Source organism: Haemaphysalis longicornis, unplaced genomic scaffold, assembly GCF_048455015.1.
Source record: "Haemaphysalis longicornis isolate Haplotype H1 unplaced genomic scaffold, Haemaphysalis longicornis Haplotype H1 scaffold_3, whole genome shotgun sequence".
Taxonomy (NCBI): Eukaryota; Metazoa; Arthropoda; class Arachnida; order Ixodida; family Ixodidae; genus Haemaphysalis; species Haemaphysalis longicornis.
In genome coordinates, this window is record NW_027526335.1 from 95962538 (window position 1) to 95989348 (window position 26811).

General features: G+C 45.2%; 1 protein-coding gene across 1 annotated transcript in view; it reads left to right on the forward strand.

Moving 5' to 3' along the window:
• LOC144174904 (solute carrier organic anion transporter family member 4A1-like) overlaps positions 1-24256 on the forward strand; it is a 119446-nt gene extending 95190 nt beyond the window's left edge. Inside the window, exons 5-11 of the mRNA XM_077703883.1 lie at positions 1620-1790; positions 2484-2573; positions 5113-5305; positions 8577-8733; positions 10212-10405; positions 14291-14355; positions 21539-24256. Coding sequence (XP_077560009.1) covers positions 1620-1790; positions 2484-2573; positions 5113-5305; positions 8577-8733; positions 10212-10405; positions 14291-14355; positions 21539-21927 — 1259 coding nt within the window. The 3' untranslated portion in view covers positions 21928-24256. The remainder of the gene's footprint in view (positions 1-1619; positions 1791-2483; positions 2574-5112; positions 5306-8576; positions 8734-10211; positions 10406-14290; positions 14356-21538) is intronic.
• The last annotated feature ends 2555 nt before the right edge of the window (positions 24257-26811 follow it).

A 26811-nucleotide genomic window follows, 5' to 3' on the forward strand; every position in this document is an offset into this window, starting at 1 on the left:
CAAGCGAGACCGTCCTGACCGCCACGTGACGTCAGTGCCAAAAACTGTGATGTGATGCACAAGGCCGCCTCTATACGTCACAGAAGCCCTGACATCGGCCGCTTGGGTCGAAGCGCAGATGACGTCATGAACTCGCCCGATGGCGCGGGGATGAGCTTTCTCGTGCACGCAAGGGTTAAAATTGATTTATAATATGTTCTACTGAACGTTTACGGTCCAAACTTCCGAGGGGGTATCTACATATACAAAGGAAGCTTTTTGCATAGTTATCTGAGCTTTGAAATTTCCGGTCAGTACTTTTTTAACTTGTGCCCGGGTATGAACGCATTCTTGTGTTGACTTTCCCGCATAAGGCTGAAGCATTGCAGAAAAAAAAAAAAAAGAGAACCAGGTACGGAAAACATAACAGTGGGCCGGAAGGATGAATTTCAAGTTGAAAAAAAGATTTAAAAAAAGCCTGAACTCACAGCCTTTCACAGTCAGTAGAATAAATATGAATTTGCGGAAATTTATTATTTTGAGGGATTTTGGAAGAATTTGCCTTACTTACTTGCTTTTAGTATAGGGTCCATTCGTGCCCAGGTTGAACCTAGGGCACTGTCCTTTTTGCTGCCTTTAGTTTGCTACCAAGTGAACATGAACTTGGAGCATGACACGTTCCTTGGTCACACAAGAGTCGTGATTATTGCTTACATCATTTTTCGTACCATCATGAAACTAAATTGAAAAGTATGAAGGATGGATAACCTCGGGTACTTGAAGGGTTTGTGCTCATTCATAAAGTAGGATCATGCCACTTGGTATGTCAAGTGTTAACCATAACAAGGGCAAATAATATCTGGGCACTTCATGTTTTATTGGCTACTTTCAAATCCCAGTTACCGCTGGTGATACTGTATTTCTTAAGAATTCTGTTTTAAAATTCGTGCTTTAGTGTCTTTAGACATATCTCTTTAAACAAGACACAGTTTATTTTAGTAAATATTAAAAAAATTAAGGAAGCTCACACTAACGCGCAATACTTGAAGGTTGCAAAGCTATACACAACCTTCAGGACCATCACGAAGTTTTAAGTCCATGATTGCAGCCAATTTGTTCCTTCGCTGCCGCAGTGACTTTTACTCAGTCGTTATTGCTATAAGTGCGAGCATCTTTCTCTATTTGGAAGTGATAATCATTGAAGATCAGCTTGGGGAGGAGGGGGGGGGGGGGGGTACGCTATGACAAACGTGCGCCGGGGACGCTGGGCGGTAATGCGAGGCACGCACATACGAGCGCTAGGCTTTTTCTCGGTTTTGTTAACTGTCAGGAGGTCGCCGCGAGGCCCGCTCTCACATGCGCGCGTTTGGCAATTTCTTTGTATTTTGAACTGTGGACACGAAAAATTACGATTTGATAAAGAGCTTCGCTGTTAAAAAATTTCCTAAAATGCTGACACCTAACTAAGTACTGCTATAATGGGACGGATCAGAAATGGGTGATAACATAAATAAGCTGCAATGTAAAGAATTTTTACCCCACTGTGTAGCTCACTGCTTAGACAAATTCTCCACACAAGGCTCTTTGCACAATGCTGTGTGGTCAATGCATTTTAAACCTGTTATTTGTGTTGCATGCAGGGTCCCTGAAGCTTCAGATGCAAAAGAAGTCCGAGATGCACCAGAAGCTGCAGAAGAGCGAAGCCGTCCAGAGCGGGTTCGGGGCCCGTGCCAAGGACCTGCCAGCGTCGTTCAAGATACTCATCACCAACCCGACCTTCGTGTTCCTAAGCCTGGCCGGAGCCACCGAAGGTCGGTGGGAATGGAGCGCCTAGCATCTCAGATGATGGCAATGATGATGTTGCTCATCATCATTGTCACCATAATCATCATTGTCACCATCATTATATCAACCACAGTTATCATCAGCACCACCACCACTGCAGAACATTTTTGATCATTCACGGGTGGTGTTGGGGGGTGAATATGATGAGTGAAGAGTTCTATTCTGTATCGGAGGGACTGGCAAATACACTGGGCACCTTCAAGGAGCTCAGTGTACCTGTAGTCGGTATTTCTTCCTAGCTTCAGTGCAGTACTAGTAAATGCAACAAATCATGCTAGATTTGTAATGTGATTACTGTCTATCATCATCATCACCAGCCTATCTACGCCCACTGCAGAGCAAAGGCCTCTCCCATTAATCTCCAATTACCCCGGTTCTGTGCTAACTGCGACCAATTTATCCCCGCAAACTTCCTGGTCTCATCTGCCCATCTAATTTTCTGCCGCCCTCTGTCACGCTTGCCTTGTCTAGGGATCCACTCTGTTACCCTTAATGACCAACGGTTATATCGCCTGCGCATTACATGCCCTGTGCTGTCATTACTGTCTAAAACAGGACAGAAAATGGGCAAGTGATTTAGGCTCCGGGTACGAAAGATTTGAGCCTTTTTGTTCTGCTCTTTACTAACTTGTAGCTGCTGTTTCTGTATGCCATTCCAGGAATGCTGGTTTCCGGCCTGGCGACATTCCTCCCAAAGGTCATAGAGTTTCAGTTCAGCATCGCTGCCAGTTTGGCTGCTCTAATCATGGGTGAGCATAGATGCTGTGCATTCTTCTTTCTCACTTTGTGCATACAGGTCCGTGTACATTTGCTGCTGCAATTTCCTCCCTACAAGGGGACGCCAAAACACACAAGTGTCGACATGATTGGATTAGGATAAAATGAGTTTAATGGACTGTCGATTGCTCCGTTTTCCCAACTTTTGCACCACAGAGGCTGGGTATGACTGAGCAATCATTCTAGGAAAATTGCAGTTCATCGACGCATCTTTACGACTGCTATGTGTCTTTCTCAGTTCCCTAGACAGCCTATAAACCCACTTTACTAAAAACTGAAGTTGTCATCCTCAGTGTGTTTTTAGCGCGCAGCCCTTGAGTACCCACTCCTGTGGTTTCACGGTGCTGTCGGCCCTCGCTGTAACCGAGTGAACGAAGCGGACACCGAAAAAAAAGGCGATAGAATGAGCAGGAAAGTATGGTGAAAGGTGCAAGACACGGGCCCCGTGGCAACTTGCTACATGACAGTGCGAGAGTATATCGTGCGCTCGCTGATGCAGTGATCACTTCATGAGATGCAGCGGGTATGCGCCATCACCCAGAGGACTGCGCTCTTCACCCTGCACAGAAATTTGGCATTAAGAAGTACCTATCATAATCGTCAGCCAAAATGTTTTGTTTTAACCGTCGCAGTTTTGACATGCGTAGATATATCAATATACTAACTGCAGGTTAGCGGCTTTATGTTGGGCGTAAACAGAAAAATGTCCTCCTATCTTTCTGGTGTGTGGATCACGAATGCTTCATGACGTTATAACGTAGTTTTAGCAGTTTCCTGTTGTCAGCCAAAATGTTTTGTTTTAACCGTCGCAGTTTTGACATGCGTAGATATATCAATATACTAACTGCAGGTTAGCGGCTTTATGTTGGGCGTAAACAGAAAAATGTCCTCCTATCTTTCTGGTGTGTGGATCACGAATGCTTCATGACGTTATAACGTAGTTTTAGCAGTTTCCTGTTGTGCAACTCTTTGTGTGTGCGTCATGAATAAACAGAATGACTGTGACCGGTTTTTACAGTGAACTCCCGTTAAGACGAGCTCAGTTAAGACGAATTCTCGCTTATGTCGAATAACGTGGGAATGTTTATTTGGTTTTCCATAGACCCAATGCAAAAAAAAAAATCCGCTAAGACGAACAACCCTGCATGTACTCTACGGTTAAGACGAACAACTTTCAGGGTGACCACTACTGCTGGAAATTCGGGGTAGCGAATATGGCAATCTTGGCGGGGTGCGGCGGGGCATTTACAAGACCACAGGGAAAGAAAAGTAAAATAAAACCACAGTTCGAAGTGAATTTGCGCCACAAAGGAAGGGAGGGAGTGAGAAAACCAGACATACGGATAAAGCTACCACTTATCCCTCCCTTAAACCCATGGAGCCAGCGGCAAAGCAAAGAAGAAAAAAAAAGAGTGAGGGCAAGTTTTGTGGCCGCTCTACTCTGGAGGAGAGAAGCGCAAAACTAGGAGCATAAAAAATGCAAAAAAAAGCGAGCGATGACTGAAACTTTCTGTTGGCAAATGTAACAGCTCTCCTGACCAATGGCATTTCACAACGGGAGCATGAGAGTTCACGTTAATTCGCGTCGCAAGTCCCACCACGTCACCGCTGAGAAAGCGAGGAGTTCCCTCTTTGTCTCTGCTGCGTTGTCGCTTGAGGTAGTGGGTGTATGCACCTTCCGTCGCCACTTGGACTGGATAAAACCAGGCAAGAGCACTTGAAGACAGCCTTCTATGAAGTTGCACACTCAAACAAATGATTTGTTTGTCTTTTTCTTCCATTGTAAGTCTACTTCATTCACTGCCTTGAAGCAAGATATTTGCATGCACCTGGGTGTGTTGCCAATTCTTTTTGAGAGGGCTTCTGATAAGACAAATTTCTGATAAGACGTACAAATTATCATGGTCCCTTCGAGTTTGTCTTATTGGAGTTCACTGTATTTTATCTGACATTTTACTGGTGCCGCTTTCTTGTCTGAAGTACTAAACACAATGAACAAAACAACTTGGACAGTGTGGACTTTGTGTGTATTAATCTAGAACAGCCGTTTCTGGCAAAACTTGCGTGTAATGAACGGTCAGCAATAAATTAATGCAGTTAGTCGAACGTGTTACTATTGCTACAAAACATGTGCACTCTGAGCACGTCTATTAAAAATAAATGTTTCTATATTTCAAAGATGCCTTCTCAGATTTCCCGAAGTGTTGCGTGGAATTATTCGTTCGCACACCAAAAAAATCCCAACGAAAGCTGTTCAAATGGAGAATACTGGAATTAGGCCACCAAGGCTTTTACTGCAAGTTATGCAGAGAATTTTTTGTCTTCTGTATGGAAGCACTTGATGTCTGGAATCTTGATTTCCGGTGCACATGATGTCTGGAATCTGCCTAAAAAGGCAGAAGGGGTGTAAACTAGTTTAGAATATTCCTGAATGTGGACCTGCAATCCGTGCTTTGCTTCAGCACAATCATTCAAGACACTGAACCTTCTTTCCCTCTGTTCCTTCTACAGGAGCAGTGACTGTTCCCGGGGCAGGGGGAGGCACTTTCCTGGGTGGATACCTCGTCAAGAAATTCAACCTCCGTTGCGCTGGCATCATCAAGATGTGCATCCTCTGCTCGCTCGTTCCTCTCGCCACCATCTTTGCCTTCTTCTTCAGCTGCCCCAACGTCAGATTTGCAGGTGTCAATTACAAGACTAACAAGTAAGATATTCGCAGGTGTCAATTACAAGACTAACAAGTGAGAGATATGCAAATCTCAGTTAATTTCAGGTGTATTGACTGAAGTGGTACTTCCAAAACTGATAGACAATTTCACACACAAAATTACACTAAGGTAACCTTTTACTTGGACCTGTGCTTTGTGAAAATTCATTACAGTCATGGAAAACGAAGGCTTGTTGATTGACCTATCCAGTTAAGGCTGAAAGTTGGGCTAGTTGGCGTCGACTTAGAACAACTTTACCAGCGAAGGAAGGCAGGGACCTAGAAAGAAGCAAACAGGACAATCGCTAGACTTTAACTGAGCAGCTTTACTTGAGACACGTAATAATATGATGGCACTAACAGACAGGACTAAAAAGATGTAAAAAAACTTACAAATGACGTGAAACATTATAGAGTCATAGGTGCGTGCACCCCACACTACCAAGCCATGTCACGCGCATGCACCCTTTCAAGAAGCTCAGCTCTTTTGCTTAAAATGATGAAAGGCACGCTGATACAGTTATCTGCCTCCCTGTGAATGTGGAAGGCCTCACAAATATATCTTTTCACTTGGTCGCGCCCGCTGCCTAAAACACTTGTGGCATCAAATTGTATAGCATCAAAAGTAAAGCTGTTCATTTGAAGTCTAGCGATTGCCCTGTTTGCTTCTTTCTAGGTCCCAGTCTTTCGTCACTGGTAAAATGGTTCTAAGACCTATCCAAATAAGCAGCAAAGCCTGGCCTGAGTTATTTGTACAGGAGGTCTCAGTACAGTCTATGTCTGTGGGGCCTTCTCCTGTATAATAGGCACATGATACATTTTTTTCGTAACAAAGAAAGCTGTTTCACTGGAAGTACTCATTGATTGATCAAAATGGTGGAAGCTTAGTTTCATGTTAAGTGAAGTCATGAAGCTTATGAAGTGAGCTCAACCGGTTTCTCGCACTTAGCAATGACGTTCATTAAGCTATATCCACTATCATTCAAGCTATCATGCTGTGAAAGCCATGCCCCTCCTATTTCACCGTAACTTTAATTGTGCTGCATGCTCTCCTCTTGGTGCAGATCCCTGCCTGCACTTGGCTGCAGTAATTCACAGCTAAAAGCTGGGCCTGCAAAAGTAAAACATTACGCGTCATTTCTTTCCGTGGGACCAGGAAAAAAGAATGACGGCTATTTAAGGTGGATGGGGATGAACTTCGGGAGCTTTAATGCTGCAGCATTGTTAGTGGCCACACCCAGCCCTTTTTCACGAGGAGCACAGGGTGATTTTGCTGCTGGCCCCACTGCATATTAAGGGGGGACACTGGTCTTAAAACAACTTCTTCTAGTTTTCAAGTAAACTCTGTGAAACTTGTCAGTCTTGCTGCTTTTTTCCCACTGATTTCGAATGTGTCATTACTTTTTCAGCTGGTCAATTAGTTCCCAAGATAATTAGAGATAATTACTCTTTTTTGGCCAAACAAGACAAAACAGTGTTGGTCATAAAACTGTAATCTTTATATTTTCCAATACCATGAAACTCTGGCGAATGCACTAATCGAAGCAGTTTTTTGATGCATCGCGTGGAACTAATTTTACAGCTCATTAAACTTTGGGGTCTGAAATGGGCACTCAAAATGGTTCCTTGCCACTGGGCACTTGCCACTGAGCTGTGAATTACTCTGTCTTCTTGGGTTAAACTTGAGAAAAAGGCAAATACGGGTTTGTCTATTTGCCTTTTCCTCAGCGTCTTTACTGGCTGCCGCTGGTATTGGGTCGGCGGTATTGCCTTTTGAGGAAGCATGTGGGCTGCGCACGAGCGGTTGGTTCGGCACCAACATTTGTGGGGCCTCGAGAGATCATGTGTTCTCCTTCAACATAGCGTCAATGCTGATCACGGGTTGCATGAAGGAATGTTTTGCTTAGTGGTCTGGAGCAGCAAAGGATCTGGGAGTTCTGAAAGCACGACTGATTTGACTGAAACTGACCAAACCGCTCGGTATGTGGTAGCGTTCTATTCGGTTGCTTCTATACCGCTATCGATCACTGCTGCCTCGCTTGATTCCGGTTTATGGTGACACAAGCTGTGACGGCAGTCGCTGTTTGCGTGACATTTGATCAGCGTTTGATTAGCTATTTCTCAGCAATTAAAGCATCTTTCGGCAGACACCGAATCAATGCTGGAATTGCTATGGGAAGGTCAGACTTTCGTTTGAGACCAACTTGGTGGTTATCATCAGTGTCCCTTTAATAAGCCTTGCCTATGCTATTTGTATATGGCTTCTTGAAAGGGAGGATTTTGTCTTGGAAAGGCATGCAGGCTTCCCTCTGAGTAAAATGTTTTAAGTGCGAGGCACTTTAGGCGCTCACCTTGTCGTCGCAGCTTGCTCGCTGAACACAAGTAGAGTCACGTGCATGGCGTTCTGTCGTAGCGGCTGTTGTCGCGGCATAACCCAGAGGCTTCAAAAGCCCAGTGGTTCATGTAGTCATAAGCGTTTGAAACTCGTGAACTGCTGGCGCTTGTCATACATCTCCCCGTTGTTTAGCGCAAAGAAAACTGTAAATACATTTGAGGCAATATATGCGTAATTAACCGGAAGCACCCGCGATCACTTAGTTAGGAATGCTCGCTTGGTTAGTTTTTACGATAGTGAGCGAAAAAAAGTGGCAGTGCAACTCCGGCATGTGCGGGAGGAAAAGCAAGCACAAAAAGAACAGAACTCTCGCTGGCGCAGTTTCAGGAAGGGACGCGCGAGCTCTGAAGAGGCGGGAAATTTGAATTGCAATAGGTGGTAGCAGTGAGCAGATAACGGCACTAGAGCTCATTATGGCGAATCACTGCTCTGCACTTCCAACAGCTTTCACATTGAGTGGAACGGCTTTAATTTTTGTTTCGTATGTATGGAAGTCTCAGTGCTTTATCATCCTGTTCTACTTCTGTAAGGCTGTGGTGGGATGATCAGCATGACCTCCTCCTGGTGATAAACAGTTAGTGGACTAGAAAATTCTTTTTTATGATCCCCAGGACCTTACCGCCACCACCAGGACCCGCCAAATTGGCCAGTTTTGCAGGTTACAGGTAAAGTTTCAGGCACACAACTTGCAGCAACAATGTGTGATTTGCTGTCACCTTCAAGACAGCGACTGAAGGTGTTGTAGACTATGCGTGCTATAGTCTATGCGTGTAGACTATAAATTTGTTGGGGCAGATTTGACTTTGTCGATACATACCGTAATTTGTGCAAGCGGATCTCAGGAGCCCGCACTTGCCGTTTCCTTCTTTGCAGTGTCACAGTGGGCACGGAGCGCTTCGTGGCTGAGTGCAATAACCAGTGCCACTGCCAGATAGAGGACTTTGATCCCGTGTGTGGGACGGATCACGTCATGTACTACTCGGCTTGCTTCGCAGGTTGTCAGAAGGTGCACCACTACGGACCAACAAAGGTGACTCTTTTATACTCTTGCCAGCTTTGAATAATCAGTTTCTGTGCTTATCAGACGTTGAAACTGATTTCAGAATTTAGTGGTTCGTGTAAGACGCAGCTCAATATTGCCAATGATTGCGACGAAGTGTTACAAAATGATATCTCTCCTAAAGATTGGATGTAGAACGCAGCCAAAGTAGGCACCCACCAATGTGGCTCACTGGCCAAGGCATTGTGCTGGACCTGCCACGGTGGCTCAGTGGCTAAGGCATTGTGCTACTGAGTACGAGGTCGCGGGTTCGATTCCCGGCTGCGGCGGCCGCTTTTCTGATGGAAGCGAAAAGCAAAAACGGCCGTGTGGTGTTCGAGGTTTCGGCGCCAGTTAAAGATCCCCAGGTGGTCAAAATTAATCCGGAGCCCTCCATTACGGCGCACCTCATCGCCTGTGTAGCGTCGGCTGGTTAAAACCCCACAATCAATCAATCAATCAGCCAAAGTAGGCTCGAGGCACTTTGGTACAGGCTGCTGACTGAAATTCAAGATGGCGAGAGGGAATACTGCACACTGTGTAATTGAAAGGGTGCACGTATGTGCAGATACACGTTTTCGTTGCTTCATAAGAGAGGTGAAAAACAAAAACAAGACAAACAATCTCGGTATACATTATAGGTTGTTTTCTCTGGTGAGGCACACATGCAGGCAACCATGTGAGTGCGCAGTCACTGGTTACGTCGGGCTCCATGGGATGGCGGTACTTGTTTTTGCTAAGCGCATGATATGTGTTAGACATTTCAGACTCTACCCCACCGAACATAAAGTAATGCCTTGACTTCAATGTGAGTGCGATTAATAACATCTCTGTTGACATCAGCGTTGAGAATCATGTTGAAACGGGAAAGGAGACGCGCGCTCGTGTTCTTTTTTTTCTGCAGCGTGCAGGCGCAGTGGCACAAGCCGCGCCATGTCCATGTCGCTTCGGCCACGTTCGTGGACATTTCCAGTGTTGCCAAGTGAAGAAATTGGCAGCTAAACTTTTCAGTTAATACGACATATATAAGTAGAGGTGTGCTGGGACTGCACTTTTGAGTCCCTGCCCAACTTATGCCCAACGCTGGCAATAGGGGGGCTAAGGGAACCCAGTCCGATGTGGTAGACTCGCAGCTTTGCCCGGTCTGCTGCCATTAATGGTAGAGAGATGGGGGGGTGGATGTAAATTTTTTTCAGCTATTCCGCTAGCTTCACAAAATGTTGTTAATTACGATGCCATTAGGGCAAAAATCTTGAGCGATAAAATGTGCTATGCAAACCTACAAATCTTCTGCTTAAATATGTGCCTGTGGAGGCTCTGAAAACACTTTTACACTTGTTTTTACGCTTTCATACAGCTGGTGGTCCAAAAACAAGAATTGCTGAACAGCACTTCGCTGTATGTGGTGGCGCACGAGCTGTAAACTGAGTCCTGTTTGAGGGCACGGTCTCTTCTCTCTCTGTGCCCAGGTGTACGAAGACTGCCGGTGCATAGACCACCCAGGCAGGAACATAACCCTGGACGGCAGGCAGGTGACCATCCAGGCAGAGCGGGACAAGTGCCCCAGCGAGTGCAACTTCCTCGTCTTCTTCCTCATCGCCATGTTCGTCTGCATGCTCTTCACATTCCTGGTCAGCATGCCCTCACTGGCAGCCACACTGAGGTGAGTACACGTCAACGGATAAACAAAGAGGAATCTTTTGTAGCTGCATCATCCCACATGCAGTGGTTGTGTGGACGATACATCGAAGCATGGATTCGAATATGCGGTTGAATATGTAAGGACTAAAAGGGTTCAATCTAAATTGAGGACAACTCAGCGAGCAATGGAACCAAAAATGATAGGTGCAACATTAAGGGACAAGAAGAAAACGAAGTGGGTCAGGGAACAAACACGTGTTAAGGACATACTAGTAGAAATTAAGAAGAAGAAATGGGTGTGGCCAGGGCATGTAATGCGAAGGCAAGATAACCGTTGGTCATTAAGGGTAACAGAGTGGATCCCTAGAGAAGGCAAGCGTGGCAGGGAGCAGCAGAAAGTTAGATGGGTAGATGAGATCAAGAAGTTTGCGGGGATAAATTTTTTGCAGTTAGCACACGACCGGGATAATTGGAGATTTACTGGAGAGGCCTTGGCCCTGCAGTGGGCGTAGATAGCCTGCTCCTGATGATGATGATGATGATGTAAGGACTTGTATGATAATGAATGTGTCCTCCTCTGTGTCTGCGCAGTGCTGCTTCACACTTTTGACGTCGCAAAACTGGGGAGAGGGGGATTACGTGGGGAAACAGTGAGGGTGGTAGGGTGGGTAAGGTCAGTTTGGTAGAGAATAAACATGAGAAAGCATCAGTGAAGATCCGTGGGAAATGAAAATGGAGAACATGGTTGTGCAGGCTGGGAGAAATAGGAGGCAACAGTTCACTGAAGAGAACATGAGGACAACAAAAAAATTAAAGCCGTTCCTCTCAATGTGAAAGCGGTTGGAAGGGCAAAGCAGTGATTTGCCTTAATGGGCTGTAGTGCCGCTATCCGCTCACTCTTACCACCCATCACACTCTTCGCCACCCTGTCTCGCCATGCATTTCAAATTTCCCGCCTTCACAGTGCTCGCGCACCCTCTGCCTAAAATTGCGCCAGCGGGGGTTCTGTTCTTTTTGTGCTTGCTTTTCCTCCCACACGTGCCGGCGTTGCACTGCCACTTTTTTTTCCCTTACTATCGTAAAAACCAACCCAACCAGCGTTCCTAACTAAATGAACGCCGGCACTGGCGATTCAGTCCGTATATTTTGCCTCAAATGTACCTGCAGTTTTCTTTGCGCTAAACAGTGGGGAGATGTATGACAAGCGCCAGATTTTCACGAGTTTCGAATGCTTATGACTATACAAACCGCTTGGCTTTCGAAGTCTCTGTGGGACACCGCAACGACAGAACGCCATGTGGCTCTACTTGGGTCCAGCAAGCGAGCTCCGACGACAAGGCGGGCCCCTAAAATGTGCTGCACTTAATATTGAGCCAAGATGTTGGCTTGGCAGAATAACTAGCATGACAAGTTCAGCAGAAACTGCAGTTGATGATAGGTAGGTAGGTAATTAGGGACGGTGCACATAAAGATGCGAGGCCTGGTGACATTTTTTTCACTCACAGTGTGGTATCACCAGTTCACGTCACCTGCTGACCTGCATGCATATTAGCCGGTGCTGTTAAAAACAAAAGATGTAAAAAATAAAAAAAGGAGTGATACAGAAGCATTGCTCCTCCTATTATGGCTGAGCGCAATAGGAAATCGCATGAAGTATCAGGAACTCGGGTCGTTTGTTCTTCTCATGAAAACATGGAGTGCTCAGTCAAGCTCTAGTCGGTCCAATCCTTGTCAGAGGTGAAGCTAAGTTTCAGCTTTATCATCTCATCAATGCATGGCATCCTTGCTTATGCCTTTGCAGCAGCAGAACTCCCCGCAAGATTGGTTTCAAATGAACTGTATCCCTTGGCACGTAGTCAGCACACTGACTGTCCTATCTGGTTTGCTTTCCCCCGTATGTTACGGGGGGATTCTGGAATGAAATAGAGCTTCGCAAACAAGCGGGAAATTTCAATTACATCTTTGCATGCTAATTCTTCTACAGCACCATTTCGTGCCAAACAGAATCATAGTGATGCCTGAACTGCCAAATATTTAGATTAAAGTGAGGTTGTACCGACACTGAGCCACAACTCGTTATTGGATAGGTGATTTCAGTTATGCGTCAATATTTATGAAAGTTACTGGGACTTGTGAATGGTATGGTTGTTGCTAGTGGGTTCCCAGCTTGACTTTACTGTTGCAAGTTTTCTTACCTTTGAAATTGCAGACATCGTTTTCAAATAATGCAGATCAATCCAATTTCGATTTCCATCAATTTATATTTTGATGGTAGCACTTACAGCGATTTATACACCCACACCCCCCTAACATACCTCCCCCATCCCAGGAAGATTTCGACACCCCCCCTGAAATTGAAATTGTGAATAAACCCCTGGGTGGCAGTTTTGGGCCTCTAATAAAAAGATTGCTTTTTTAATGTTTTGTGGGTGGGGCTGTTCCTTGTGCGGTTGGAAGAAAATAATATCTTAACTGCACAAATGAAGGTAATCGAACTGAAGAGATCCGAATTAACGTGCACATGACTGCCATGGATTGTGTTTTCTCTGAAGAAGTGAAGACCACCGTGCCACCCTGTACACAACTGACCATGCATTGCCCAATTTGTGGCCATGGCATTCTCCTGATAGGCATAAACTCTGGTGGCAAGGGCTACTGTATTTCTGTTGCAAAATGCATAAAAACCTTTTTGTTGAGATTCGATGGTTGTTAAGACTGTCCGGTGACTCATAAATTTACTTTGCATGGACTTTTCTGGCATTCGACGCAACCCTAGCCTACAGTAATCAATCGCTTCCTCCCGAACGTCTTCTCTTCACATTTTCTTTCTTGTTGAGTACTGTTTTTGTACGAAACTTTGTAGTTTTTCACAAGGCAAGGGACATGCCTCTGCCGCGGGGCACACCTTCTTAAGTTGGCTTTTTTGCGAGACGCTATAGCTGTGCAGGAAAAAAAAAAATCAGGCAGAACCTATTGTGGGTGGCTGTTCATGTGACGCTAGTAGCATTCTACCAAGTTGTGTGACAGATTTTTGACAAGCTGAATTCGCTTCACCCCCTGCCTTCCTCTACCCTCATTCCACCCCTTTACTTTATCTACACTGCTCAGTTTGAAGGTCAAATTGACACGCTACTGTGGGAAAGAGAAGGACAGATACTGGCTGACGAAAAAGGTTAAACTGATCTTCCCCCCCTTGGTTTGACCCCTCGTCTCACATCAACCTCCTTCGTTTGAAGGTAGAATTGAAATATATCACAGGAAGGTGATCAGGCTGATTAGTAGACATGCCAACAGACCAAGGAACTAGTGGTGAAAAGCTTGAGAATGCTAGCAGCACCATAAGTTCAACTTGCACACTACATAAGGACATCAAACAGTATGATTCTTCGAGAGGATCCAAGTCATGTTGATGTGTGATGCAGTCAGTTTTACTTTCGTATTAAATATTGTATTGCTTGTATTACATTGTTTGTGCTATGATTTCATACGTGGGTAATATTTATACCTTTTCGGATTGGTTCTTGCCCGCTATGTAGTGCCCTACAGCATTTTTACAATGCATTAATGAACAGAGGTGTAGTACACGAATGTTGCCGTTGGTGTCAAAAGAACACCTTGAAATTTTGAATTTCAGCCTAGCATTCTACCCGTATTATTAAGTTGGCAATTAAAGGGGCAAAAATTTATAGGCTCCACTGTGCCCTCGGTGTCGTAAACAACAGTCAACAGGCATTGTACATCACAGCATGCTTGCATTCGGTTTGCATTCAAGTGTTTGATGGTTTTTGCACGTTTAGTCATGCCAATGTCAGAAATAGTTTCCTCACACATGCAGCAGGCTCTGTTTGTTTATGTAATTGTCTTGCAGTACATAACAAATTGTTCTTTGTTTTACATTTGCTCACAGGTGTGTTGCAGTTAGCCAAAAGTCTTTTGGACTCGGCATACAATGGATAGCCGTGCGTTTGATAGGTGAGTATCAATCTCTTGTTTTGCTTTAAGATATCCGGTCATCTACAAATGCTGGTAAAATCTGAGTCTGGAAAAAGCTCTGTGCGTAAGAAATGGAGTAAGTGAAAAAAATAACCCTGGGTGATGTGTGAAGTGTGTCGTGAAAATAGAGTCCAGCTTGCATATAACGAACACACCGGGGAAATGCACATCGCTTCGTTGAAATAAAGACAATATAAATTAAAATAAAACTAAAATAAAACAACTGAAATAAAGATGTTAAAATAACGACAATATAAAAACGAAAAACTCCCACCTCCCCTCGCGGGAACCCCTGTGTAGATGCGACGCATAGGGGGTTCACGTTGCAGCGTTGGACAGCGGAAGAACGGTGCTTGAACGATGGAGCGGAGCGGCGCAGGCACCGCGTTTTATAGCGCGCATAACGGTAAGGGGACGCGCCGGCGCCAGTGCGTCTGCCGCGGCTATGACACAACACAATCCAACACAATCCACTTTAATCCGAGCCAATCCAAGCCAATCCAATCGAATTCAATCCAATGCCCCTCGCGAGAGAGTGTTCACTATCGGAGAGGAGAGGGGGTGAGCGGCGGAGAGCGCAGCTGGCGCGGTAAGGAGAATGGGGGAGGGGCGACAACGCTGACGACGACGACGCCGGATGCAGGGACAAGGCGGGTGAATGAGATGCGTTGCATCTAGTAATATAAAGACGCCACACACACACACGTGTGTAGTATTACTGACGTTACTTAACTCTACCGCATCCCCATCGTAACAAATTCGACAATTTTGCACTGAAATAAGAAAGTATATACACAGTTTCAGTGCCAAATCACTTTTGCAGTTGTACAGGTTTTGTAGTGAGGCCTTTCAGGGACACACCTTGTTCTCCCAGCCATCCAATGGGATTCCATTTCTCCGCTCATCTTAAGAGCGTTTGTATTGCAAATCTATAAATATGATCTCCCTCAGGCCGCAGCAAAAAAATAAAAGTAGAGGAGCGGGTGCGGAGATAAAATAGCCGGCCCGCTACACCAAGATCATTTATTCAAGGAATGCTAGGTTTCGTTCCCCCCCTCTTTTTCCAGCACACCCCCGGGGGAGCTTCTTAACCTTACACCGGACTTCATCAAGAATAGCATCTTTAAAGGGGCCATGCAGACAAAAGACAAGTTTGGTTCATTTGAAAGATTGCCTCGTTAGAGTCATACTGACACCACTTTTAATGCACACTTCGCTCAAATAAGATATACAATTAGGAAAAAGGGAATGGCCATGCGACCCACTTTAGTTCATTTCCCACAATAGAACCTATGATGTCATATGCCCAGCTGTGCGATTGACTGAGGCTGGCAAAAGCAAACACAAATTAGGCAGGGCTTATATAAGCTTGCCGAAGAACTATTTGTGCTTAGATGTAATGCGTATTCATTTTACAACATTAATAGTGGTGGTGTAAACAATGAAAGTTCAGAAAATACATGCAAACATGGAAGTATCGATGTGCACTGCCGTTGGTACTGGCCGCACTATTGGCGGTGAGATGTTTGAGTGGCGCCCCCTGGCTCTGACGTCGGCTTAGGGACTCGCACCGCTGTCGTCTGCTACACTCCGCTTGTGGGGGGCAGCAGTGCCTGGGCGTGAAATCACCAGCTTCGTTGCTGTAGTGCGTTAAAAAGCGTGTTTCTAGCGACTAAGTTATTTTGCCAGCTTCTGACGCATCTGAATAATTTGAAGCTGTATCCCCCACAAGTTTGCAACACACGAAGAGATAGAGAACATCTTTCTTCAGAGTATCGGTCAGAAGATCGTTTGTAACTCGTCCTTTCTTGCTTATTCAGAGCTTCTCGATAAGTCTTCAAAATGCGTAGGCTTCCCTGCAGTATTTTTGAGATGCTCCTATGAAGACTCAACAGTTTAACGCTACCTACCAAGCAGCGGCCTCTACACGCGCATCGCACAGCAGGAAATAAAGCGGCTTTCTTCTGTTTCTTTCGTTCTTGTCTTGTATCAGATTAATGTTTCTTGCTTTTTTTCTGCCAACCGCATTAATTTTTCTGCGCCGTCACCAACTTCTTATTAGGAGGTTTCGGGATGTCTGGGAGGCTCACAAAGGTCATGTGGATACTTCCTTCATGTTGTATGTCATACATTCCCTACTTCACAAATTGGCTTTCATTACGACTGCGTGCAAGAAGGTGCATATCCGCAACGTGCTTTGTTTATTCAAATACAAATACAATGAGAAGGCTTGTGCTACGCCCCCGCGATCGCGCCCTAAACGACGTGGTCCACAGTACCTACTCGAAGGCGGCTTTTGTGCTCCGAATTTCTATCGTAAGTATATCGTTATCATAACGAACTGACTCTCAACTCGAACAATGATGAGATGATTAGTGTTGAAGGCATGATATACTCGCTAACTAACATAATAAATAGCATACCTGCATATATTACAAGAATCGAAACCAAAGAAGAATTCCAAGTAGCTCTTTATTGCTTTTCAACCCTTCCAGGCGCGAAGAACAAATCCTATTCTACTCGGGATGGCGTTCTATGATTTGAAGAAAATTACTTTTACTCTCTTGTCCTGGACTGAGGACCCGTCCCACTAACCAGATCGATTTAATCGTTAAATAAAGTTTTCCCCTCCTCCGCTTCCTCCTCCTCCTCCTCTTGAGTGCAGTTTTCCTATAACGCATATCCGAATATCGGGAAGATATGGCTGTGCAAAATGTACCGAAATATCCCTCCAGGTCTTAACAAACATATATGTTACTATAAATTTAACGAAGACGTGACTCGTTTTGCTCAATAAACCTCCATAGTGGTTAGATGCCTGGTATAGAATCAGCACGCGCGTATATACACACTGGGTTATTTGGAACTTAACCTACAGTTTTTGCAGTCTATAGTGCATGTCGGCAAATTTTCATGCCTTTACAACCTAAAGCGATGTGACAAAACACGTTCGAGCGTTCGGCAAGGTTGCAAAAACTGTTTTACCTTACATATGATTACCGGGAATCGTAATGCCTTCTGCCAAAGCCAACAGCCCTGAAGGCCTAGAATTTGTTTTGGTCTTCCATTTTCGCTGTTGTCGGTTATTAGCAGCTGACTGATCCTTTTGTTCGAATGCTTACTTGAGAAGCTGGCGCCTAGCTCCGACTCTTCGCGCTCCGCTCAGGACCGGCTTCGCAAGGAACGGGGTGGCGCCGGCAATGTTTCTCCCGTAGCGGTATCCAAAACTATACTTTAATTGACACCATGAGTTCGTGTATGCGATTTTAAGCCTATTATTATGATAAAAAAAGTTACCCACACACCAATTCTGGTGCGGACAAGCATCAGACGTTGACCGAGCGCAAAGAAACAGCAGGGAGAGCGAGCCTGAGTGAAGCAGACGACAAGTGCGAGAATCCCTAAGCTGACGTCACGGAGGCGGGCTTCGCAGCGCCGCCTGTGTTCGCGCTCACCGCCAATATGCTTGTTTCAGCTGCACAGCAGTCTGCCGCTTTGGAGTTGTCTTACACGACACTGGCCAATTGGTGTAAGCGACGTTGTGTTACGTGACCCTGTTTGTCGAGGATGCCTCACGTTTCATGAAATGATTACTTTCTACAACAACAAAAGCAAGCCAGCTTCAAATACGGTCAGAAAAAAAAGCAATGGCGGACAATAGTCCGTGGCTTCGTAGGGTAGCGAAACCTAAAAGGACTCGCGGTAAGCAAGGCTGCAAGCCTAATGAGGCATAGGAATTTCGTTTGAATACCCGCTCTTGTGACTTCATGGCAGACGTCACGAAAACACGATTTGGCAGGAGAATCGAAATTTTAACCTAAATTGATTAATTTCTCTGTGAATACAGCATCGTTTGCTGCCAGACAAGCGCTTTGGGGCACTATAAAACACAAAAGCTTTTCAATGGAACAAACTTGTATTTTGTCTGCATAGCCCCTTTAAAGATATTTCTTTTCTTTTCGCGATCAATGTGCTGGCGCTCGACATGGTTGTCCAGCAGGACACACAAACACGGGAATAGTGAGTGGCGAGCGTCACGAATAGTGATTACAGTACCGGATCCAGCAGTGAATGCTATGATGGTTTGGTGGCGTTGCTCTGAGCATATTACGGAGCAAGGCTCGGAGCATGTCTTGCCACTTCTCGCCGCGGTGGCTCAGTGGCTAAGGTGTTGTGCTGCTGAGCACAAGGACGCAGGTTCGATTCCCAGCCGCCGTGGCCGCTTTTCTGATGGAGGCGAAAAGCAAAAAAACTCGTTTGCACGAGACTTCGGCGCACGTTAAAGATCCCCAGGTGGTCAAAATCAATCCAGAGCCCTCCACTACGGCGCGCCTCATCGCCTGCGTTGCGTGGGTGCGTTAAACCCTACAATCAATCAATCAGTCTTCGCAGTGTGAACATCATGATTGGAGTGTTTTTTCCTGCTGTATACGCTCGCACGAGGTGCAGTCTGCGCGCTGTGGGTCAGCAGCTCTGTTTTGCTTTCTGTTTATTTTAGCTCTGCCCAACTTTTGGCGGCCATTCCGCAGAAAATTCACCGAATTTGACTCATTATATCTGTGCTGGCCTTTCAAAATGTTTCGTTAAATGTGGGCTGAAATTGCATGGCAAGTAAACACGTGGTAACGGGAAATAAAGATTTGTCCATGATACCGGGATTTAGTTAAAACCAAGTTCCCTATGCGGTGGAACAGCTCTTTAAAGGCTGATGAAAAATAGAAAATACTTTTGAGAGGAATATCGATGCTGGATGTAATGGGTGAAAAGTTATAAACGTATAATACATAGGTGCCGGGGGCTAGCTTTTATGGGACTCCTAATCTGCTTGACAACATTTTATACTGATTTATTTTTTAACCCACCATTTTGTTTTTCACCCTACACGACGAACCCTGCTCCACTTTACAAAGGGCCGCTTTTCTGATAAAGTTGAAAAGCAAAAACGCCCGTGCGCTAAGAATTTGGTGTACATTAAAGGTATCCAGGTGGTCACAATTAATCCGCAGCCCTTCACAACGGCGCACTTGATAGCCAGGGTGTAGCTTTGGTGTGTTAAACCTCCAAAATTGGAAAGAAGATTTCTGCCTGAATTATTTTCTATTGAAGGGTTAATCCAGCTTGGGCATCTTTGTTGTGATGCCGTCAAAATGTAAAAAAAGAAAAAAAAAAAAGCTGCGAGAAAAATTGCATTGCAAGCAAGGAGGATTAGTATAGCTCCACTCAGTTTTAATAAAGCATGCGTTTGTGGTCAGATTCCTGTCCGTTCTGTGACTGCTAAGTCATACAGTAGTCCTGTATTGTTAATGTTAACCCTCAGTGCATAATATACATGCCAGCTGAATTCTGCATAATTTTCGAGTTGGTCAAAGTTTTAGCGTGCGTGCATGTTGCTATTAAAAAAAGTTCACTCTCTGGACGGTGCACAGCACAATCATTTTACCGCGAAGCTATCGGACCATTATTATGTCATTATATTGTCGGTGTTGAAAAATCTGCTGGCTTTCAGCCAAGCATTTTACTGAATGCATCAAAAAAACGACACTGCTGGGAAACAAGACCAGCTGATATGTATTGCTTACAACGCTGAAAAAGAAAATAAAAACAAGAACTCCTTTCATTCCTTATCACAAAGAAGGGTGTGCATTTCTTGCATGGTGCAGACTAAGGAAAAACACAAGGAGACCTAGGATGATTAAGCACTTCCAATGAGTTGGGAATGCAAAAGCAATAATGTCCAATTGAATGCCTGAGAAACTTTGCTTTTGTTACTTCGTCTGAGGTGTGGCGAAGTGGATGGCCACTTTCCCCACTACCGAGTTACAGTGCCTGCTATGGAATGCTTTGTGCTATGGAGTGCTTCAAAGACGGGGTCTTGAAACGGTTTTTAAAGACTATAGTCTTTCTTGGGCCACCTAACGCAGAAATTTTGGTCTGTCTGTATGTCTGTCGGTCTGTCTGTCTGCGACTTGATTCAGCCACCCGGCCAAAGTGAAACAGTAGCTGTGCAATAGTTTAATTAGAGTCCTTCAATGCTTATCTGGTCATGAAACTCCCGGCCAAGTTTCGTACAGGGACGAAGGCTACCGCGAGTGGCGCCACCGCAGATCGGAGGGCATCGGGCAGCCGCCGCTGCTCTGTAGCCAGACCGGCAGACAGGAACGCAGTAGCAGCATGCCCGTTCGCACCAAATTTTTTTGCCACTCACACAATGATAAGTCCATTTGAGCGGCCCACGACACGTAAAGCGAAAGCGCGCTGCTGATAAGGCGGCAAGCGTCTGTTTTATCTTACTCCGTGGTCCGTTCCCTGCCAAACGCGCTCTGACCACGCCCCTGGCTGCCCTCCGATCAACACCAGCGCCGCGGTGCGGCAGCGTACGAAGCTCTCCCATAGCGTGATGGCGAAGTTTCATGACCAGAAAGGCATTGAAGGACTCTGGTCTTATATACCCACAGCCAAATCTGAATGTCTAAGTCTGGTGTTAATTTTCATACTTGTCAACATTGTTGAACAAGAACAAGACATTGCGCAGATATAAGGCAGAAAATAAATACATGAGGGATATTTGCAGTGTTTCTTAACTTAAAAATTCACGCATGCTTGGTTTTTGCGAAAACCGACAGAAAACCGACTGCAGAAAACCGACGCCTGCTGTTGCCCATCCTCCTGGTGGCATTTAAGAAATCAAACAGCAACAGCAACGAAAGGTTCCTCTCGATAGGTTCCACGTTCTGCTCGGAACACTCATGGAACAAGGCAACATGGTTCTGTAAATGTTGTAGTAGGGTACCTCAATTCACGCACATCTCTGCTGTACAGCAGCGCTGGCATCGCGGCGCCTGACTTGGCGCAGTGGAACGCACTAAATTTAAATTGACTTGAGTGAATCATTGGCAAACCTTGGGAGGAGCGCATTGGAAGAGGAATAGCATGAGAGGTGAGCGGGAAAGATAAGGGAGGCATTTACTTGGCAAATGTCAACAAAGACTTGCCTTTTGTCGACATTTGCAACGAAAGGAGCAGATACGCGGCCAATTTTTCTGTCCCAGACGCCGACGCCAATGCTGGCTTTTTTTTTTCACTCAGTGGGCCGTTTAGCGCTTTCGCATGGAAAAAAAAGCCTCGACATTCCACAGTGCCTTACTTTACCGGCTCTCCGCAGGAACCATTCCGGCTCCCATCCTGTTCGGCTACCTGATTGACCAGAGCTGCGTCCTGTGGCCCGGTTCGTGTGACAAAGCGGGTGCGTGCGCCGTCTACGAGAATGGCCAGATGGCACGCAACCTCCTTGCGCTGCTGGCGACCGTCAAGTTCCTGTCGTGCCTCTTCTTCTTCCTCTCCTGGGTCCTCTACAAGGCGCCTGAGGGCGGAGACGACGCTGACGCCGACGCCGCAGATGAAACTCCCCGCGAGAAGGAGGAACCGTCCAGTGGAGTGGCCACCATCATCAAGCCAGAGACGATAGTCGACAACCCGCCTTTCAAAACGGCAACAACGAACGGTTCCGCCCCCCAGCAACGACACAACACAAACAACAGCACGTGGTTCTGACCGAACAACACTGCCAAACGACGACAGCAGACTGTGATCAAGCAGCAGGGTATCGGGCGGACGTCTCAGTGAGGCCACCGTGCTGCTGCTGTGAAAGCAAAGACAGCACGAGCGGTTTGCTTGCTTGCGAAAATCGGTGTGCCTTTTGTGCAAGCATTTTCTGCGAGCCGGTGAATGTGTACGCCGAGAATGCGTCTGCGGGTGTGGTATCAGATGGTTAATTTGAAGATGAGAAATCTGGTGGTGCAGGTTCACCTCTTACAGGCAATGCAGAGGCAGCCAAATGTGAAACTGACGCGTCATTAAGCTGTGAAGCTGTCCAGCTTCGGCTTTGCAATATTCATCATCGCTTCTACCTTTGGTTTCATTACCCTTTTTCTATGCCAATGTGACTTCATATCTGTTGGCCTGCTAAATGGTAATAACGCAAAAATTTAGTGTTATAAAACGCATATCAGTGTTTCTAAAATGAAGAGAAAGTTGGCTCTTACCCAAATCGAAAATTGGGAGTAACTCTTCTCGAAGGTAGAAACGTCATGAAAGCAAGAAGCTCAAGCTGAAGCCTCTATAGTTCATATCACAAGCTAGCTGCAGCACTGTGTAGGCTACATTGTTGTCCCCCTCAGTTCGCCTAACTCACCACGAAGGAAGCGACAAAAGGCGCCGGGGCCGTGCGGTGCCACTTGCCGAGAGGGGAGAAGGGAGTGTCCTTTCAGGACCCCCTTTACGGCGGATTAGGCACCCTCAGTGGGCGCACTATTGATAACAATGTAGCCTCCACAGTGCTGCAGCTAGCTTGTGATATGAACTATACTTGTGCAGCGTCCGTAATTGACGAAGGTTGCAGCTAGTGCTACTGACAACATATCCTGCTGTGTGCGAGTGCTTCGAACATAAACTTATCCTGTGTAACGATACCAGGACCATGTCTGTGTTAGCACCGTCGCTTTACCAGCAGTCACATTCTTGTGGAGCAGTGTAATCGGGTTGTGCAAGTTGTCAGAGGTGTGTTTGCAAGTGTGTGAAGGAAACTGACTGTGTTGATGAATGAGTTGGTGGCTGAAATGCATTCGTAGTAGCGCTTTTGCTGGAAGCACACTTTTTTATGTTGATTTGTACAGTGCGTCATCATTCCGTTACTTTAAAAAAAATCTATTTTCCGCCTTTGACACAAGCTCTGAAAGTGTCGTACCTTTGATGGGAGCCCGTGCATTTGTGACAAATCAGCTGTATGACATATTTGCTTGTTTGAGATAAAAAACATCAATATGTAGGCATTACTGTTGTAAAATGAAGTGTGGCGCATTGAAATGGCTGTGGGGTGTGGATTTGTGCAGCCTGCTTTATATGAGAAAGAACGCTCATAGTGAAATCATCAGTGAAGGAAGTGATACGCATCTTTGGAGAGGTGACTGCCAACTGATGCTGCCCGAGTAACTTTTTAAAACAAGTTTTGATTGTAGACTGTTCTCTACCAATAGTAAAATATTATTAATTTCTTTCATGACTATAAAAACTGATTGAGTGTCAAAGGAATGCTGGCTTGCTGATGAGGTGTTATTGCTGATGAAAGCAATATGTGGATCACTTGTTTTAAGATGGAAATTTACAAGCTATTGGTGCTTCTATGAACTCTTACCTAACTGCAGCGTTAAGTCCTGCCCTCTTCATTTGCCCTTACTGTGATAGTGTATCCCGGTGACTTGTTTCATGAATAAGAGGGCGAAAAATATTTGCTATTTTCTGTATTTTTTTTTATGAGCCTTAATATCTACTCTTCTTACACAGGTAATCTTTTCACAATGTTTTGTCTCATTGAACAGCTTAACTTTATTCCAGTCCTCCCTGTTTTTAGCATACATCTACTTACACAGTTTGACCCCGAAGGTTTTCTATGAACTTTCTTCAAGTAATCTCACTAGTCACTTCCTTTACCAAAACAAAAATACCCTTGTGCACATTCTTCCAACATAATTGAAAGAACGATGAGATTTTTTTTTTTACTAATCATGTTCGCTGTACCTTATCGCGACAAATATAAATTAGACTGTGTGATTATGTTAGGAAAAATTGGTTACTGAAAATGCCCATATTTTGTGCTTCAATTAAGGCTCCTGGGCAAAATCAGCTTTGTTGTCTTAAAAACAAATTCACAATTCTGAAACTCGTAAAGTGGCTAGCAGTGAAAGTCGCTGAGACGTGCTCTGTATTGGAGCGTATTGTACAGTTATTCATTGCATTTACTCCATTTGTGCGTGACACTCGATCGGCGCTGTAGAACTGAAGCACTTTGCTTCCCATGTGAGTTTTATAAAAACATGGAAGGCAACTGCTGTCTCTTGTGTCTTTGTTGCTTCAGTGCAACGAAGTAGTGCACTGTTTTTCCTTGATTATGCAAGGACAGTCGATGCTGGTACCACAACTGGTTTGTTAGACTTTTTTTAAGTGCAGAGCACTGTAGGCGCTCGCCTTGTTGTCGAAGCTCACTCGCTGGACCCAAGTAGCGCAACAGGGCGTTCCGTTGTAGCACTGTCGTCGCAGCGTAACCCAGAGGCTTCAAAAGCCAAGCGGTTTATCTAGTCTTAACGGTTCGAAACTCGTGCACCGCTGCCGCTTGTCATACAGCTGCACGTTGTTTAGCGCAAAGAAAACTGCAGGTACATTTGAGGAGAAATATACGTAATTAACCGACAGCGCCCGCGTTCATTTAGTTCGGAATGCTCGTTGTGTTGGTTTTTATAAGCGAAAAAAAGTGGCAGTGCAATGCCAGCACATGCGGGAGGAAAAGCAAGCACAAAAAGAACAGAAATCCCACTGGGGTAGTTTCAGGCCGGAGACGCGCGAGCACTGCAAAGGTGGGAAATTTGAAATGCGTTGGGTGGTAGCGGTGAGCGGATAACGGCGCCACAGCCCGTTATGGTGAATCACTGCTCTGCACTTCTGACAGCTTTCACATTGAGTGGAACGAGTTTGATTTTTATTCAGGGTGACTAGCTGGATGAATTCTGGAGTGCTGTAGTGCAAGGAGCTTTGCTTGTCTATATAATCGTACGACTGAGAAGTGGGTTTCGCAACACTTTTTTAAGCGGAATGTCGGTAAAAAGTGAGGCTATAGTAGACCCTTGTTGGTACCTTTCTGTTTGCTACATTTTCCTGGTTTTTTTTGCTTTGAACCACCGGTCTCATTCAGCCCCAATAGAGAAATGTGTATATTAAGCCCCCATTTGTTGTGTTTATGGTAGCAGTTATGGCCAAAAACTGGGATAGTGCACAGTTTTTTGTGCGGTTTTTAACCTTGGAAGCAAGAGTGAGCAATGACGAAGTGGCATGCCAAAAAAGCCTGCTGAAGAAATGCCAGAGCTCGAAGATCCTTTGGTCCATGTCACTTACTGTGAATGAGTTTCAGGTGTTGGTACATTGGATTCGCAAAGCCTGTCAGACATCTTTGCAGACATCAACGTGGCCAGAAGCAGAGAAAGTGTGGATGACATTTGTGAAAAAAACAAGCGATTGCTTGGCATCAACACTCTCATTCCCAGGCACTGTCATGGCAATCGGTCCCTTGTGTAGGTGCTTTGAATTACAGAGACGGGGAGGCACCGAGATCATCCACCATCCCAATCTTTTTTCTGATGAGCCTACATTCAAGATATGTTCGCCCCCATCCATCAACTGACATCATTTTTGTTGTAATTCGATCTTTAATGACTGTGCTTTTAGGAACTTGTTGTTAATTGTCTGCTTAAAGGGGCCATGCAAAACAAAGTACAAGTTTGTTTTATTCAAAAGATTTTGTGTTTTATAGTGCCCCAGCGCTTGTCCGGCAGCAAACGATGACGTATACACTGAGAAATTAATCCATTTAAGTTAAAATTTTGATCCTCCCGCCAACTACATAGTGTGTTTTCGTGACGTCTTCCATGAAGTCATAAGGGCCAGAAGTCATAAGTCATCGAACAAACTTCCGGTGCGTCATTAGGCTCTGCAACCTTGCTTACCGTCACTCCTCCCAGATGCCGCTACCACACTGAGCCGCGGACCATTGCCCGCCGCTGCTTTGTTTTTGATCGTAGTTGCTCCTGGCTTGTTTTTGTTACGGTAGAAAGTAATCATTTAGTGAAACATGGGGTATGCTCGACAAACAGAGTCACGTAAGACGTCACTTATGCCAATCGGCCAGTGTCGTGCAAGACAACTCCAAAGTGGCGGCTGCTGTGCAGCTAAAAAATGTATGGTGCGCCTGGTGCCAACAGCAGTGCGCATTGCTACTTCTATGTTTACATGTATTTTCATAAATTTTTATTGTTTACCCCACCATTCTTACTGCTGTAAAATGAATATGCATTACATTTAAGTGCAAATAGCACCTTCGGCAAGCTTATAAGCAAAGTGCTGCCTAACTTGCGTTTGCTTTGGCCGGCCTCAGCCAATTGCACAGCTGGGCACATACGACATCATAGGTTCTGTTGCAGGAAATGATCTAGTAGGTCGCGTGGCCATTTCCTTTTTTCATAATTATATAGCTTATTTGAGTGAAGTGTGCATTAAAAGTGGTGTCAGGATGATTCTAATGAGGCAATATATCGAATGAACCAAACTTGTGTTTTGTCTGCATGGCCCCTTTAAATTAAGCGATGTAGCATGTCCTTTTTACAGGAAGGGGTGCTTTGCTTGTGCACTCAAGGATGCGGGTCCCATCTCAGCCCCAGTGTCCGTTTTTCTGATAGAGGCAAAACAAAAAAAAATCAAACGCCCGTGTTTTAAAATTTCAGCACATGTTAACTAGCAAACCATTTCGACCTCCTCACGGAGTCCATTCCATAGTGGTCCTGTCTTTAACTTCCATGGATATTCTCAGCTGTGTTTTTTCACTGAACTGTGCCC